At 33.5% G+C, this 15,876-nt stretch overlaps 3 protein-coding genes across 3 annotated transcripts; 1 reads left to right on the forward strand and 2 right to left on the reverse strand.

Moving 5' to 3' along the window:
- Positions 1–95: 95 nt before the first annotated feature.
- Positions 96–4,028, reverse strand: LOC123534436 (sigma intracellular receptor 2-like). The gene is made up of 3 exons (XM_045316684.2): positions 3,702–4,028; positions 1,315–1,459; positions 96–830 (listed from the first exon to the last, which is right to left on the reverse strand). Exons 1-3 carry the CDS (start codon positions 3,810–3,812, stop codon positions 547–549), a joined length of 540 nt encoding a protein of 179 aa, XP_045172619.2. The 5' UTR covers positions 3,813–4,028; the 3' UTR covers positions 96–546.
- Positions 4,029–5,060: 1,032 nt separating this feature from the next.
- Positions 5,061–7,988, reverse strand: LOC123534791 (sigma intracellular receptor 2-like). Its single transcript, XM_045317214.2, has 3 exons — positions 7,842–7,988; positions 5,985–6,129; positions 5,061–5,585 (listed from the first exon to the last, which is right to left on the reverse strand). The coding sequence occupies exons 1-3, from the start codon at positions 7,950–7,952 to the stop codon at positions 5,302–5,304; spliced, it is 540 nt and encodes a 179-aa protein (XP_045173149.2). The 5' UTR covers positions 7,953–7,988; the 3' UTR covers positions 5,061–5,301.
- Positions 7,989–8,300: 312 nt separating this feature from the next.
- LOC123535453 (CD209 antigen-like protein D) lies at positions 8,301–11,392 on the forward strand. The gene is made up of 5 exons (XM_045318132.2): positions 8,301–8,443; positions 8,549–8,640; positions 9,337–9,427; positions 10,684–10,930; positions 11,297–11,392. Exons 1-5 carry the CDS (start codon positions 8,386–8,388, stop codon positions 11,331–11,333), a joined length of 525 nt encoding a protein of 174 aa, XP_045174067.2. The 5' UTR covers positions 8,301–8,385; the 3' UTR covers positions 11,334–11,392.
- The last annotated feature ends 4,484 nt before the right edge of the window (positions 11,393–15,876 follow it).

Below are 15,876 nucleotides of genomic sequence, written 5' to 3' on the forward strand. Positions count from 1 at the left end.
CGTTCATCTGACCTTGACTATTTAATCTTGAATTATTATATGTTATGGCAAACTGTATCATGGAAGGTAACATTTATGTATAGTATAACAATAGGTGAACAAAGAAAATTTCATTAAGATCTTTTCAAAAATGTGATTTCTAGATGTGAATGTTTTTCTTTTATTTGTCCTATTAACCTAGATTTTACGCCAAAGTTTCAAAATTGTCCACTGCTTTCATTAAGACAAACATTCTCATCACATTTCATGTAAATTAAATAGAAAATGTGGTATCCAGTCTGATACTTTGGTTTTTCTTTATTTTAATTTAATGACATTGTATATATCAAGATGATTGTAAAATACCATACCATATCTCATATATATTTAAAAAAAAAACTCTTCAGTATTTACCATGAAAATGGACATTACAATGAAACGACTTATCACTAAGTTTTCGACCTCACAGTTACTTCATTGTTCCACTTAACGTGTGTCATACGGAGGTACGGATAGGTAGGATTATTAGTGTCATTGGTTGATCTCTATTACTATATCTACTTTAAGCTATTGAATTTTCTTCCCACTAGCCCTTGCTGTCTGAAATGAAGTCACTTTCTCTTTATAAATCGGATGGAAAAGTGAATCTATGAGAAGAATAACTGGCACTATAAAGTAAGGAAAATAAAACAATCCTAAAATGAGACGTCCGTTCATGTTCTGCGGTCCAGGAAGTTCATCTTTCGAGAAGTCATGTAGGAAGATATGATGATAGATACAAAGTAATGCGGTAACCACATGAGTTGAATACACAATCATTGGAATACGAATCCAGCGGTTGTTAGATACACCTGAAACAAAGGTTACACATAAATTATGCTTAAAATATTATCGGCTGTCTTCATACTGCAGGAGGCAGTCTCAGTGCAAGGACTAGCTGTATGCTTCACGTTTTATAGTCGTTTAGCTATAATTATCGAGTTTAGGAGCATTAGTCTTGTATTGTTCGAAGAGCCTGCTCACATGCAAAACTTCTATTACACGGACGCAGAACCCAAGACAGACAATAAAAGCTCCTCTATATGAAAAAAGTCGAGCTAAAAACTAGAACTATAAAACTATAACTATAAGACCAGCGACGAACAGTATAAGCAAGGTAACATATTATTTTCATCCATATTTTACTAATACATACGAAAATATTATAATGGGTAACTTCTCAGCATTATTCAGTGCATATTGTCATTTAAATAGCTGTTAATAACAGTTAATTCGTATATATTCTTTTTATAAACTCTTACACTTTTGGACAATAAAGTACGTTCACAAATATACCTTTCCAGTATGCATAAACTGCAACAAAGCAGAAAGGGAGGAGAAGGAAGATTTCGCAGTTGATAAACGACTGGTACCAGGCTGGGGTTCCTGCCACCATGGAGTCTCCATACTCACTTGTGTACCGCTTTACGACATCTCTCAACTGTAAATGGAGTAAAAAAAGATGTTATACAAAAGCTTTTGCACTGAAGCATTTGCTAGAACACTGAAATAAATCATATGCACAATTTATAAGTCTGGCTACCGACTAAATAATATTTAGAAATATTTTTTATGAATTTCGATTTTATTTACATTACTATCAAAAATTTCAGATTATCTCTGGTTATCTCAGAGTTTGGTGTTCTCCAGAGAAAAAGGACATCATTTTATAAAAACTGTAGAGTCGCAGGAGTCATCTATGTTTTAAAAAAAGCCCTCATGAGTTATCTCCTTTTTCGACACTGGAGAAAAGAAACATCATTGTGACATCATTGCGAAGTTTTAAAAAGCCCAGACCGTTATCTCTAATGTTTTGAAGACAGTTTGAAACGCCTCAAGAGTTGTCTCATGTGTTTTGTGGAGAGATTCCTTTTTGGAGGAGAAGAAAAAGGAGATCACTGTGGAAAATTTGTATTGCCTCGAAATTCATCTCCTACGTTTCGAGGAGAAACAAGACATCATTGAGTGAAATTAAAACAGTCAACAGCTATTTCTAATGTCGCGGGGAGATTTCCAATGGTTTGAGGACAAAGCGACATCATTGTGTAAAATTTGAATAGCCTCAACAGTTACCTGCTTTGTTTTGATGAGAAAAGAGACATCATTAAAAAAAAAACAGGGAAAACATCAACAGTTATCTCCTACCTTTTGAAGAGAAAACAAACATTACTGTGTAAACTTTTAATTTGAGGCTTCAACAGTTATCTCCTATGTTTAGATGAGAAAAGACATCACTGCAAAATTTATATCTGTTTCCTAATTTTAAGGAGAAAAGAGACAGGACAGTTTAAAATAAACTTTGAAAAGCCCCACGTTTTTGTGGAGAAAAGAGAACACTGCGTTAAAAAGAATTTGAAAAGCCTCAATAGTTATCTATTATGTTTTGGGGAGAAAAAAGACATCGAAATTCGAATAACCTTGACAAAAGAGAGATCACTGCGTTTAACAGAATTTGAGAAACCTCTGTAGTTACCGCTTTTATTTTGAGGAGAAAAAGCACATCACTGGGTCTCAACAGGTATCTCTTATGTTTTAGAAAGTAAAGAGACATCATTGTGGAAAATTTGAAAAGCCTCGAAAGCTATCTCCTTACGTATTGAGGAGAAACAAGACATCATTGTGTGCAATTAAAACAAACTCAACAGCTATTTCTTAAGTTTTCAGGAGATTTGAGGGGAAAGGGACATCATTATGTAAAGGTTGAAAAGCCTCGAAAGTTATCTCCTATACTTTGATGAGAAAAGATCCGCGACTATTTTTGATTACAGATTGACACATTTACAGCCGATTTTTTTTGTGTATTTGTTTCTAAAAAGTACACCCTGACAACAAAGACTATATAACGAACCTCATATGAAAATAACTGAATTTAGATTTCCTTACATTAGCTTATTGTTTATATCATGATTAATTATGAAATCAAATGTTTTGCAATTTGACATATTAAAAGATACCCGTATAAATTGATCTTATACTGGGATTATGAAATACATCGGGATAAATTATTAACAGGGCCCTTTAACTTCAGTAAGGGTTAGGGCTATTGTAAATGTACACGTGTGTCACTTTATTGCAATCTAACAGTAGTGTGCCCATTTTTTAACCCATGTATACAATGTAAAGAGGGAGAAATCAGGACATTATTTGTGTTAGAGATCTGACTGTTTAAGTACAAAAATAGTTTCCCTTTAAACACATTACAATCATGTAATAGTGAAGAAACTCCGCAATTTGATTTATTTTTATATTAAATCAGTATCTGTCAGTATCATAATAATGAGAAAAGGTCATACCAGTGGCAGTGGAAGTGATCTAACCTTCATCTTTGTGTGAAATACTTACAAAAAATATCAAAATGATTTTGTCGTATTGTGCAACCACTGTTTTCGAAATATAACATAAGGTATTGTTCCTTCTATTATATCGGTGTTAAAGTTACAAAACACAACTAACATCAACACATTATAGGCCTATAAATACGTTAATTATTACACATTTTATCTGTTTCGTTCATACTACCTGTACAATATCTATTTATTTTGGTATCTTTTGAATACGCATATAAATAAAAGGTTAAGATCAAATTATTGTTTCATCTACATATCGGTGTTCAAGGTTCAAAACTCAACTAATATCAAGACATTATATAAATACGTTTGAGAAGATAGGTACTGTCAACCTACCTGATCTGGATAGATCCAGCTTGGCATGATTGCTTGAGAGTCAAAGAAAATCGCAATAGGAATATGACTTCCAAAATATAATAAATACACAAAATCAACAAATCGCTCCATGTCAAAGTAAAATGTAAGCGCGGAAATACATCTGTTATCGATACCCTTCTCTATGGTGTACCATTTAGGTCATAAGTAAATAGATACAATCTCGTGTATAAATGTGTACCGTATACATGTAAATATGTACGCGTAGATACACTTGCATTTCTGATTTATACCCGTTATATTCTTCTTACAGTAAGTGAAAAACGTACCTGCAATTTTATTCCTACAGTAAGTGTATCCGTTCACTTTTGACCCTAAAGTTAAACCATATTGCACGAAGGAGCGTAGCATGAATCACATATTTCTCTTAAGCCTTAACTGACCTACACGACGAATAAACTTCAGATTGTTTATCTTAATATATACATTTTTTTTAAAAAGTCATTTCTTTCAAAACATGTCAGTGTATGTTGGAAAATATGCATATGTCATAATATTTAGGTCATATGTGAACGTTTTCAATACAGAGCACAATAAAACATATTTTGACCATCGCTTCAGCTTCTTTCATAGAATTTGTGTTAGTCAGGTTGTGTTTTTTTTCTGTTTTGGTTGTATCAAATGTCGTACTGACAAATTTATTCGTCAAAACGTTACTTTCCAGCTTTTGGGTGGAAGAGGAAGACCCAAATTTCTCCTCTTTTAGACACGGTTAGACACCTAGGTAGAACCACCGACCCTCCGTCAGCCAGCGAGACGGTCCCCCTTATTGAAAAAAATACACCCTTAGCGAGGTTTCGAACAAACAGCGTCTAGGGGTAAATGATTCGAAGTCAGCGACCTTAACCACTTGCCAATTGAGGTTCCCCTTCTTGTTCATTGTACATCCTACAACTTGGTTATAAGCTACGTGCAGCTTAAATAGAAAGTAATTTCGAATGTTATAAATGTTCCTACTAAAGCTGTGCCCTGAGTTTTAAACTGCATATGAAGACTGCGGGACTTTGGCCGTTGCAGAAATAACTGTGGTTGCTAAAACACATATGCGCCGCACCATGAGAAAACCAACATAGTGCATTTGCAACCAGCATGGATCCAGACCAGCCTGAGCGTCCGCGCAGTCTGGTCAGGATCCATGTTGTTCGCTAACGGTTTCTCTAATTGCAATAGGCTTTGAAGATCCTGAACAGACTGCGCGGATGCGCAGGCTGGTCTGGATCCATGCTGGTCGCAAATGCACTATGTTGGTTTTCTCATGGCGCGGCTCAAATATAGTTTTCTGGACTACAATACTTCTTAAAATGAGAAACAATGGGAATCTGTGTTTTTCTACTTGTATTTTTACGATAATTTCAGTATGTGTCTTAGTTATAAAACTCTGAGCATTGCAATTTTCACACATTTTAGCAGTGCACGTCACAAATCTAAAGCTTATTTAAAAACGTGTTGAAACTTTACAATACTATATTCGTCAACAATGTTCGAGTATTTCAGTTCAAAATTCCTTTAACTGCAAGTACAGAAGTGTGCTGTGGTGAACTGTATCACAGGTAAAAAAAATTCATCGGGTTTTCTTGCTGTGTGGTTTAACAGTTCTTGTTTGTGTCGGCTCTGTCCTATAGACTGAACTGAACAGGGCATCTATCAGTAGCATCACTGGCACTATAAAGTATGGAAAGTATATCAGTCCTAGTATTACACGATCCCTCGTGGTCTTTGGTCCTGGTAAATCATCTTTTGAGAAGTCATGCAAGAAGAGATGATGATAAATACATATCAGAACGGTTGTTACATGAGTTGAATACACAATTAATGGAATTCTTATCCAGCGGTTCTTCGATACACCTGAAAAAATAACACAAAATCTCAATTTAACAGATCACCAACTAACAGACCCTCGATTAGAGATGGCGATAAGATTAAATAAACTTTACTTCACCAAATCTGATACGATGCTTTTTTTATATGATAAATTCTGCTCACTTGAAAGGTAAATAGGAACCAGGGGTGCCGAGGTTCTCAACCTGTCCCAAAACCCATACTGACTAGCAGAATTTTACCATGTTCACTATATAACCATTATACAGACAAGAAGGACATAGCTTACAAACAAGTCAAAACAATTGGTAAAAGTGATTACTTGCGTTCCGAATATGTTGATATTTGCGAGTTTTATATTAAAAGTGGCCAAATTTCCGGAATTTGTGCATATTTTAAACGTGATGTGAAAGACGTCAGATTTACCTTTCCAGAAAGCATAAAGTGCAACAAAGAAGAAAGGAAACTGTAACAGTATTTCACAGACTATAAATGATTGGAACCAAGCTTGTGTCCCTTTCATCATTGAATCACCAAACTCCACCATGTACCAGTCAACTAGATCAACTGCCTGAAAATATAGAAGACTTTACTCTGTGAAAACACGTAGTTGTAGTAGTAGTAGTAGTAGTAGTAGTAGTAGTAATAATGATAATAAAATAATAATAATAATAATAATAATGTCTTTATTTAAAGATAGTTATCACATTAAGAATAATGTACGATTTTGTTATCTAGCAGTCATCACTTCTCCTTCACTGGCCTGACCTTTGACGGTTGACAGTTTATTGTGAAGACAAAGTTTAGGGTCTATCTTGGTAGAATAAAAGTTGTCGGGCTCTCATGGATGTTTCGTTTTAATGTGTTCTGTGCTGTTCTGGAAAGCAGATACTGCTCATGAACACCTGTTCATTGAAAGCTTTGCTGCTATTAGACGATATTGTGTCATTTATCTCTTCTGCAATGATGACAAATAATACAGAACGCTAAAATACAATTAAAACAGTCGTCATTATTGCGGGGTTGACAGAACGGCACAATAAAGTGAAAATGTTGTTGGAGATGAAGTTCCTGAAACGACGAAATGCCATTGTGTTGTTCTGGCGTATTTGCTAGAACGACAGTTTTAAAGTGGAAATATGAGCATTTTTCAAGTAAAAAATCAGCTGAAATAGATGTGTGTGTAAAAAGGGTGGAAGAAATTATAGCTTTTAACCCAATAAACCAAACTCGTCCTGTTACCAGTACGAAATAATAACTTTCCAAATATGACTTTTCTTATTTTGACTGGGGCAGTCTTTTTTTGAAAAGTCAAACTGCACGCAGGAGTTGCTTCCCTTCAACTACAGAAATCTCTACCTTTAGGTAAGGGAAATCACTGCGTAGAAGATTGAAGAAAAGAACTATAATTTCATTTGTCCGATAACCTTATTTCTAAAGCATCAACTTCAATTACTTATGCAGCATTATCGTTAATTTAACACATTTAAATATACAGTAACCGAAAATAGCTTTTATAAAACATTCTCCAAAAACACAGTATGTGCAGTAAGATGCGCATAATGCCACTTTAAAGCACGGTTATCGTCAAGTCCATTTACTTTATTTACTAATATACTGATTTCGTTGCGAACGAACCAAAGATTTTAAAATATCTGAACATGTAATTCCGGTGTATTAGCAGGGGACAACCAAATCATAGCGATATGCTGGAGGAGAGGGTCAACAGTTCTTAAGTGCGACTGAAAAGCCTTGTAATGAGGTGGTATTTCCGAAGGATAGAAAAAAAACACACAACAGATATGAACGACGAAATACAATAACAACAACGAAATACTGAAAAAGAATATAAACAACGAGACACACAATATGTATGACACATTTTACAAGAAGAATATCGAATATAAAACAACAGTAGCAAAACATTAAAAAACATTTGTAATATCGTGGTATAAATTTACACAATATTAATTATAAAAGGCCATTTATCGCAAAGTTAAATTGTTCATTTTTTTGTAAACTATACCTACTCAAGTATATAAGTTCCCATATACCACCTTTGTTTTAATATGTACTGAGCCTCATAAGTGGGTAAAGAAAGCAGTGATAATCGAAGGTTACATGTTTATTATGTTGAAAATATTTGAATTTAAAGTTTAAACTTTTGATCAAAACTTTAACCGGATAAACTTCATACCTCTACGTTTCTGTTCCACACTGTGAAGTTCACAGTGAACTACTATAAACAATTTTCAAACAGTTTGAAACTGAAAGCGTTCTCACCGGTTTAGGGTAAATCCACCTTGGTAGAACTGCTTGCGAGTCTATGAACATAGCAACTGGAATATGACTAGCAAAATATAATAAATAAATAATGTCAATAAAGCGTTCCATTTTGGGACACCGTTTTAATAAATATACACACTAGTGGATATATGTACAAGGTAAACGCAATTACTCCGTATCAGAGCGGTAAATAAAACACTATACTATCTCAAACTACTTTTTTCACTTTGATCGGGATCGGTATCGGATAATGTCGAATGAATGAGACCAATATTCATTATCATTTTGTTGCATTTTAAATATATTCAGAATAGCCTGTCGAGATTTTTTTGCCCGTCTGTAAATCACATAGGCCTACGCAACCTTGTGACACTAAATTTCATACGACTGAAATGCGCTATATAGTATCTCAAAATGAACCAGTTTAGTGAAGTCATCTTTGACATGTCTGATCTTATATATAAGTTAAAATTTGAACGTGATAAGAGACCAAGTGGAATTTCTTATCTTCACAAACACATAAAACCTTACACTTTGCAAAATGGAAGTCGTTAGATATTTCGCTATTTATATGTTGTATTTTATCGGATATGTAAAAGGTGTGTAAGCAAAAATATGCAATTTAAATTTATTATTGTACAGATTTCATAAGTAAGCCTATTTGTTTTTGATTTATTTTTGAATTTACCTCAATGTTTTTGCAGGATCACCGAGAGGATTTGACAAAGTGTTCAACGGATCGTCTCCTTCGTATTACTTCTTCAGTCATGATTTAGAAACTTGGACAGGCGCGTTGGTAAGATTTTTGTAGTAAAAAGCAGTTTAAGAAGCACGCTTACATTTTTTGGTCAAATTATACAAAAAAAAACCAAACAAACAAACAAAAAAAACAAAAAATAGGAATAAAATATACTGTATAAAATGGTGTTTCTTTGCAATTTCGATACTTTCGATACTGTTCGTCTTTGATTCACAATAATAAGAGCGTTTACATTTAAAATCATATTTAATGATTAACACTTTTTTGTTGTTGGTATGAAGCATGTTCACGAAATACATTAAACTTCTATGGATCTTTCAATGGAAGTCTTTACTTTATCACGCACACTCTTTTAGAGGAATAAACATGGAGAACACAGGTGTTTTAGACCGTTCTGATGTGCTGTCTGTTGTATCATGAATCTAATGTGTATTTTATGTTTTTTTTTTGGTTGAAAAGACATAACGCATACCAAATATATTAAGAAGACTGCAGCTGATAAAAGACATTGGTAGACTGATTGCTTTTTGGCAATTTGCATATTTATGCACTAACCTGAATACAGACAATAACATGGATACATCGCAGTCTAATACATACGTACTTTCAGCCAGAGAAAATATCAGACAGAAAAAAAATTCTGCAAAAATCTGAACTCCTTAAAATTTCCCTACATGAATAGTCTGTTACAAACGCTAACTATACACATACATAATTATGTTTCTATTATAGCTTTCGTGTCAAATATTGGGAGGATATTTGGTGGAAATAAACTCACAAAAGGAATACATGTTTGTAAAAGAAGCAAGTAGAGCGACAGAAGGTAAAACGTTTTAGCGTTGACGTCAAAACACCGTGGGTGGAAAACAAATAACGTAGTTTAGAAGCGTTATTCACTTTTATTATACCTCACATAAATGTCCAATGCAAATTTCCCATTAGTTTAACTTGAATAATATATCATATTCCCCAGTGATTTTATATCACATGCGCAAAATCGTTATTTTCAATTCCTGCGCAGGTGATATGATCCATAATTTCATATCACATGCGCAACAGCGTTATTTTGTTTTTCTGCGCATGTGATATTATTGTTTCATATCACCCGTTGAGAGATTGATACTTTCGCATTGGTTATTTTCTTTTTTTATGCTACGTGCAAAATATTTCGAAAACAATTTTTCATCAAATATTGAATCGAAACTACAACAATAAGTTTAGAAATGATCTAACTAAGAAAATGAGTACTCACACTTATATGTTTCATTTAGAAAAAAGAAAGTTATCACCGTTTTCGAATGCTACTGTTTGACGCAATGTTGAAATATTAGAATAAATATAGCTAGGGGTCAGCGATATGTAAACGTCTCGACTAAATCTATAAAAAAAAGTCTTATTACAGCAAAGTCGCCACAAATTATGAGTCCTAAAAGACTCTTTAATTCTGTCTTCATTATTTGGTTAGTAATTACTTTTTAATGTTAAATAAATTATTATGTTGATTTTCCAATTTGACCCTTATAAGCTTTTGGTATAATAAAATAAATATTGCATTCCTGAGAGGGTGATATGAAAAATGTTCACCCCTCGAAATATGAATATAGACCTCGGCTGGCGCCTCGGTCAATATTCATATATCTCGCGGTGAACATTTTTCATATCACCCTCTCAGAAATGCAATATTTATATTATATACTGATCTAGCTGGAACAAAAATAATGCCATTGTAAAGAGGTACTTGCTGTAAGGTTATACTGTATGTTTACAGGACAGACGATAAATTCTATACGTTTTTCTTTTTCCGTCGTTACTGGAGAAAATAATACATATTGCAGATGTTGTCACCGTCTACAGGGCCTTCTTTCAGAGCAATACAATATTTAGAGGTATGGGACAAAGCTTTATAGAGAAAAAAGACTAGACTGTATCGAAAAATACTGTGGCCACCATTTAATGCTTTTCAATGGACAATAAAAACATTTTTTTCCCTGAATAATTACGAATGTACAAAGTTCGAAGTTATGAAAACAAAAATTCAGATGTCCCATTTTACACGACGAAATAGTTTTTAAATTACAGGTGTAAGTCGATGGATTGGTCTGAGTAATAAACGACAGATGGACGTCTGGGAGTGGGCAACAAGTCACGAAGTCTACAACGAAACAATATTTAACATGTGGGCTACTGGAGAACCGGATCATTTCAACGGCCAAAAGGACGAGAGTTGTGTACTCCTTGATAAATTTGAAGGTGACGGCAAGACACATAATTTTGAGCTAGCTGACGTTATGTGCGACAGAAGAGAGAAATATATATGTGAATACAAGTAAGTTAATAAAATAAAACCTGAAATATAAAGAGTAGATTTAGTCCCGTAAATCGAGAGACAGAACGAAGGGGCATATGAGATTCTCATTAGCAGTGTTTTATTTACTAAATCTAACACGACAAAGTGCATTTATAAACATATTTTGTGAAAAAGTATTGCTGTTTGTCGTTAGATAATTGAACTTGCTTGATAGATGTGCCAAAGAAAGTACAGTCAAACACCTGTGTTAAGACCACATGCGAATAAAGAGAACGTGCATGTTTACACATTTTGTATGCCCAATGACCAATTTAACGTTCAATTATTTTTTACACATTTTCTTCAGTATAATGCTCATAAACCGTGTTGTACCTTTTATTTCAGCCCTCCACAGATTCCGAAACTGGCGATTGGGAAGTAATACAGGGTGCGCATGTGAAGTAGTGAAATACCCTGTTATTCAATAAATATAATATTGTTTTTGATTTATTATATCTACTTGAGTTAGACGAACATGGAGTTAACGTGACGAGAGGGCGACAAAAGGCAAGAATTGCTCCGCTCACACTACGGTTTGTTCAGTAAATTTTGGAAACCCTGAAACTTTAGTTTACCACAACTTTTGAGCTCTGTATTCAGGCTCTTTGCTAGTTCCACGTGAAAATTACGTCACGCGTTGGATTAGCTCTTTATTTGACGTAATGTTTCCTTTAAAGTGGAAATATGAGCATTTTTCAAGTAAAAAATCAGCTGAAATAGATGTGTGTGTAAAAAGGGTGGAAGAAATTATAGCTTTTAACCCAATAAACCAAACTCGTCCTGTTACCAGTACGAAATAATAACTTTCCAAATATGACTTTTCTTATTTTGACTGGGGCAGTCTTTTTTTGAAAAGTCAAACTGCACGCAGGAGTTGCTTCCCTTCAACTACAGAAATCTCTACCTTTAGGTAAGGGAAATCACTGCGCAGAAGATTGAAGAAAAGAACTATAATTTCATTTGTCCGATAACCTTATTTCTAAAGCATCAACTTCAATTACTTATGCAGCATTATCGTTAATTTAACACATTTAAATATACAGTAACCGAAAATAGCTTTTATAAAACATTCTCCAAAAACACAGTATGTGCAGTAAGATGCGCATAATGCCACTTTAATGTAAGTGTAATTTTGCATGATTTATTGGGAAGTGACAGAAACTGTTATAAAGTGATATGTCGTCTGCTTAGCTGGCAGTTTCAGAAAGTGTATCAATCTGTTAGATTTATTTATTCTGTGCTAGCGTTTTCATGAATGTCTCGTTAACTTTGAAAGAACCAGATTTATATCAAAAATTGTAGTCAACTGGCATCTCTTCTCTCATACCCTATTGACATAATCAGAAATGAGTTGTAGAAAGTGATTAATATACGTTGAAAATCATCCTAAAATAAATCAGTCAAGTTAGAAATCTAGTGGTAATATGATTTTTGTTTTGTTTCCTGGAGTAACTTTAATATATAGGCAAATCTTATATGTTTAAAAATGTCTTGGTAATATTTTGGCCAAGTTTTGTAAAATTCCTTCGCGTTAAGCAATCTATGACATTTTTCACTAAATATCCATATATTACTGGAGACTTATTTAATGGACAAGCCGATCTTTTTACACAAAGACCTATAATGCAGTCAGAAATACTTGTTTTGTTTTCTTTTATTAAGGCCTGCTACAAGGGCTATTAAAAATAACATACACTTTTTCTCTAGCTTCTATATACTTTAAGGAAGCAAAACAAGAAATATACCATCATCATTTGCAATCTTTCTACTAACTGCACTGCAAATTTGACGTGATTATGACCATGCAATCAGGACTTACGCCTCCTCGAAGACAGTTAATTCATATTTGTAAATTTCTTTTATAAAATTTCATGAGCAATACTTAAGTCATAATAAATTGTTTGGTAAGAATACTAAAAATGTATGAACACTTATGCCACGCATCTCGGACAGGGTACTCAACGTGAGTACTTGGTCTTTATCTACGGCGTCATACATTAGCGTTAACGTCCATTCGCAGAATTTTCGTTTTTCCCCTCCATATTCGCTGTATTTAAGCAATTCTGGACCGTTAGAGAATTGTTTGTACCACTTGAATATAAAAGCACAGATGACAGAACATTGTTGTGGCGTCTGCTTCATTAGTTTATGAATTTCAGTTGCTGTTCGCCAAAATTTCTCCATAACTAAGCGATTGTCTTATTATCTATGCGAGCCGATGAAGACATTACATGCATTACAAACAGTAATACTCACTTATTTTAAACGTTGTTTTCTTCCGCATCCCACGTCAGAATGACGCCATACGCTAGGTGCCTGTCGCCCTGACTTGTTGCTGCACTTTGACTCTTTTTTTGGCAAACAAGTATACTATTAGTGCGAACAAAACGATCGAATTCAAATCATGACAGATCAAAAAGCGACTGCGGCGCGACGGTTATGCGTGGCTATGGTAATAAAAACGTTCGACGCGCTTCGCCTATCAGCAAAAATGTTACAAAAATGTATGACCAAATTACAGAAAGATTGCGAATTACAACGATATATTTCATATTGCTATTTACACAATATGCGACATTTGACAGTAATTTAAAAGTCTACGTTATTTTTAACAGCCCTCGTAGATCTTTTCTAAAAATTTATATAAGGTTCGTATTCATTTCTCATTATTGACCTAAGCGAGCATAGAGACGATTATTAAACTTTTCGTAGAATTCAAAAACAATTAATAATAGTATTCTACGCCAATGTAACGGAAAACGTACTTCTTTCTCGATTAGTTTTTAGAATTTTTTTATCATTTTACAAAAGTATTGATTTTAGAGACGGCAAACATTTATACCTCTAACGATCCGTGTTACGCCTGAATTTACACAAAGTAATAAATCACTTTGTTACGTTACAGTTCAAAACAAGGCTCTTTTTAAAATGGTTATCATATATATATGTACGATTATTCCAACATTTAAACATATTTAAGGCATCGCCTACAGTGGCGGCTATTTGACTCAAAATTTTACATGCAAATTTTCATAAAAATAAAAGATGATTAAGTGGTAACAATAAAGTCAATAAATTTGTCATAATTATGTTTTAAATATCTATGTGAACATATGCAAGTAAAAGGATGTGCATTTCACTACCTGTATTATGCCTTTATTCGATATTTTTCTATGACAAAATTTTGCAATTTTACGTGCAGTCAAACTCAATATATATTCAATACATTTCAAAGATAATTACAGCCAATTATAAAGCAGACTGTGAAGAATAAAGTCTTCAGAAATTATTTTGAAATTTTACCTGATTACTGAATTATACACAAAAATCCCAACACCATCAATTTATCCAATTTGTGTTATCTGTTCACACATAATTTACATGTATATAAACAGGTGATATTATAGGATTATGTATAGGTTTACCTGGCTACCTGTGGTCAGTAATGCATGTACAAACAACATTTTAAATTAAATTTACATGGGGTTGTCTTTGTGTGTCTAATGCAATAACCAGGAACAATTTCGACAAAAATCCATAAGAGTTTGCAGTATACATATTGTACTATGAAATTAACTAAATTTTGTCTTTGTAATATTTTTTATATTGGAGTTTGACTGCACATAAAATTTCAATATTTTGGGGTAAACTTTCGGTCTAAACGAGACTCTAACATTTTACAAATGACATATGTACTATAAATCATCAAATGCTTCTTATGTTGTCGATAATTTGACCAGCTGTTAAGGCTTTAGTGCAATTTTCAAGAGAAAAATACTCTGCCTGAAAATATGAAATGATACTGAGTTGTGACTGTGGCGATGCCTTAAACGAGTATTCAAACATCGTGCTGTTCCATTCTTGAGAAAGCTGATCTTTTAACCATGTGTTAACATATTGGGGTAAAAAACTATCTCAACAAACTGAAGCTCAGTTAGACAGATTTGATCCACTTTCCCAGTATTAAAACCTATATCGCACATTTTAAATAAAATTGGATGTACGCACATATTGAGTGTACTATATACTGACTAAAGGTTAGGGTTAGGTTTAACAGAGGTTTAATAGTGTACATTCAATGCATGCGTACACTCAATGCACGAGATTTAATGCCGACCGTCGATGAAGCCCTAAAATAGTAACACGAACTAATTTACAAAGTTGCTCCCCTTAGAAACGACTACGCCATTTATTGGACTCTGCTGTACAGGTATGTGCTGTTTTAGTCGTTATTAATAAATTATTTAGAATGAAATGATTTTAACAGAATTTTGTACATTAGAATAAGAAAATGCACTGTATGCAACATATTCAAAGTTATGAAAATGTTATTTTAATTGATACGTGTATACATTTACGCAGAAACAGTAGTATCCAGACTACACCTGTACACTACACTACAGTATAGATATCTCTGTTGCTAGAGGTTTAGAGTAGGCCTACACCTTTGTGAACATTTATTTGACGCACATGTATCTCGCTTGATTGAACATAGAACATGTAACTGCAGGTTAATATGAATGATGATTTAAAAATATTTGATGTTAAACTCATCACGGCTGTGTTAATTAGATCAAATAATGTTATCATTAGACATTATCAGTCAAAACATACTGGAGTAGAGCTAATCCTAAATTTATTGAATAAATTACTTATAAATTAGACTAAAAACATAATCTTGTGAAACATTAGAGTAAAACAATTTTTTTTTGTTTCCGGTATCCCGACCTACCCTAAATTTTTGGCCCGACCCTAAATGTTTTTATGGCCTTGGAGAATTTTTTGTTTCAACTTTTTAACAAAAAGTTGCAAAACTGCACTTTTTATGCTTTAAACATGGCCAGTGATGTTAGAAATCAACTTACTGATGCTCTAAAGGCATAACCCCCTTATTTGTATTCATTTTTGACAGAAAAATAATTTCC

This window comes from Mercenaria mercenaria, chromosome 12 (assembly GCF_021730395.1).
Source record: "Mercenaria mercenaria strain notata chromosome 12, MADL_Memer_1, whole genome shotgun sequence".
In the NCBI taxonomy this organism is placed as follows: Eukaryota; Metazoa; Mollusca; class Bivalvia; order Venerida; family Veneridae; genus Mercenaria; species Mercenaria mercenaria.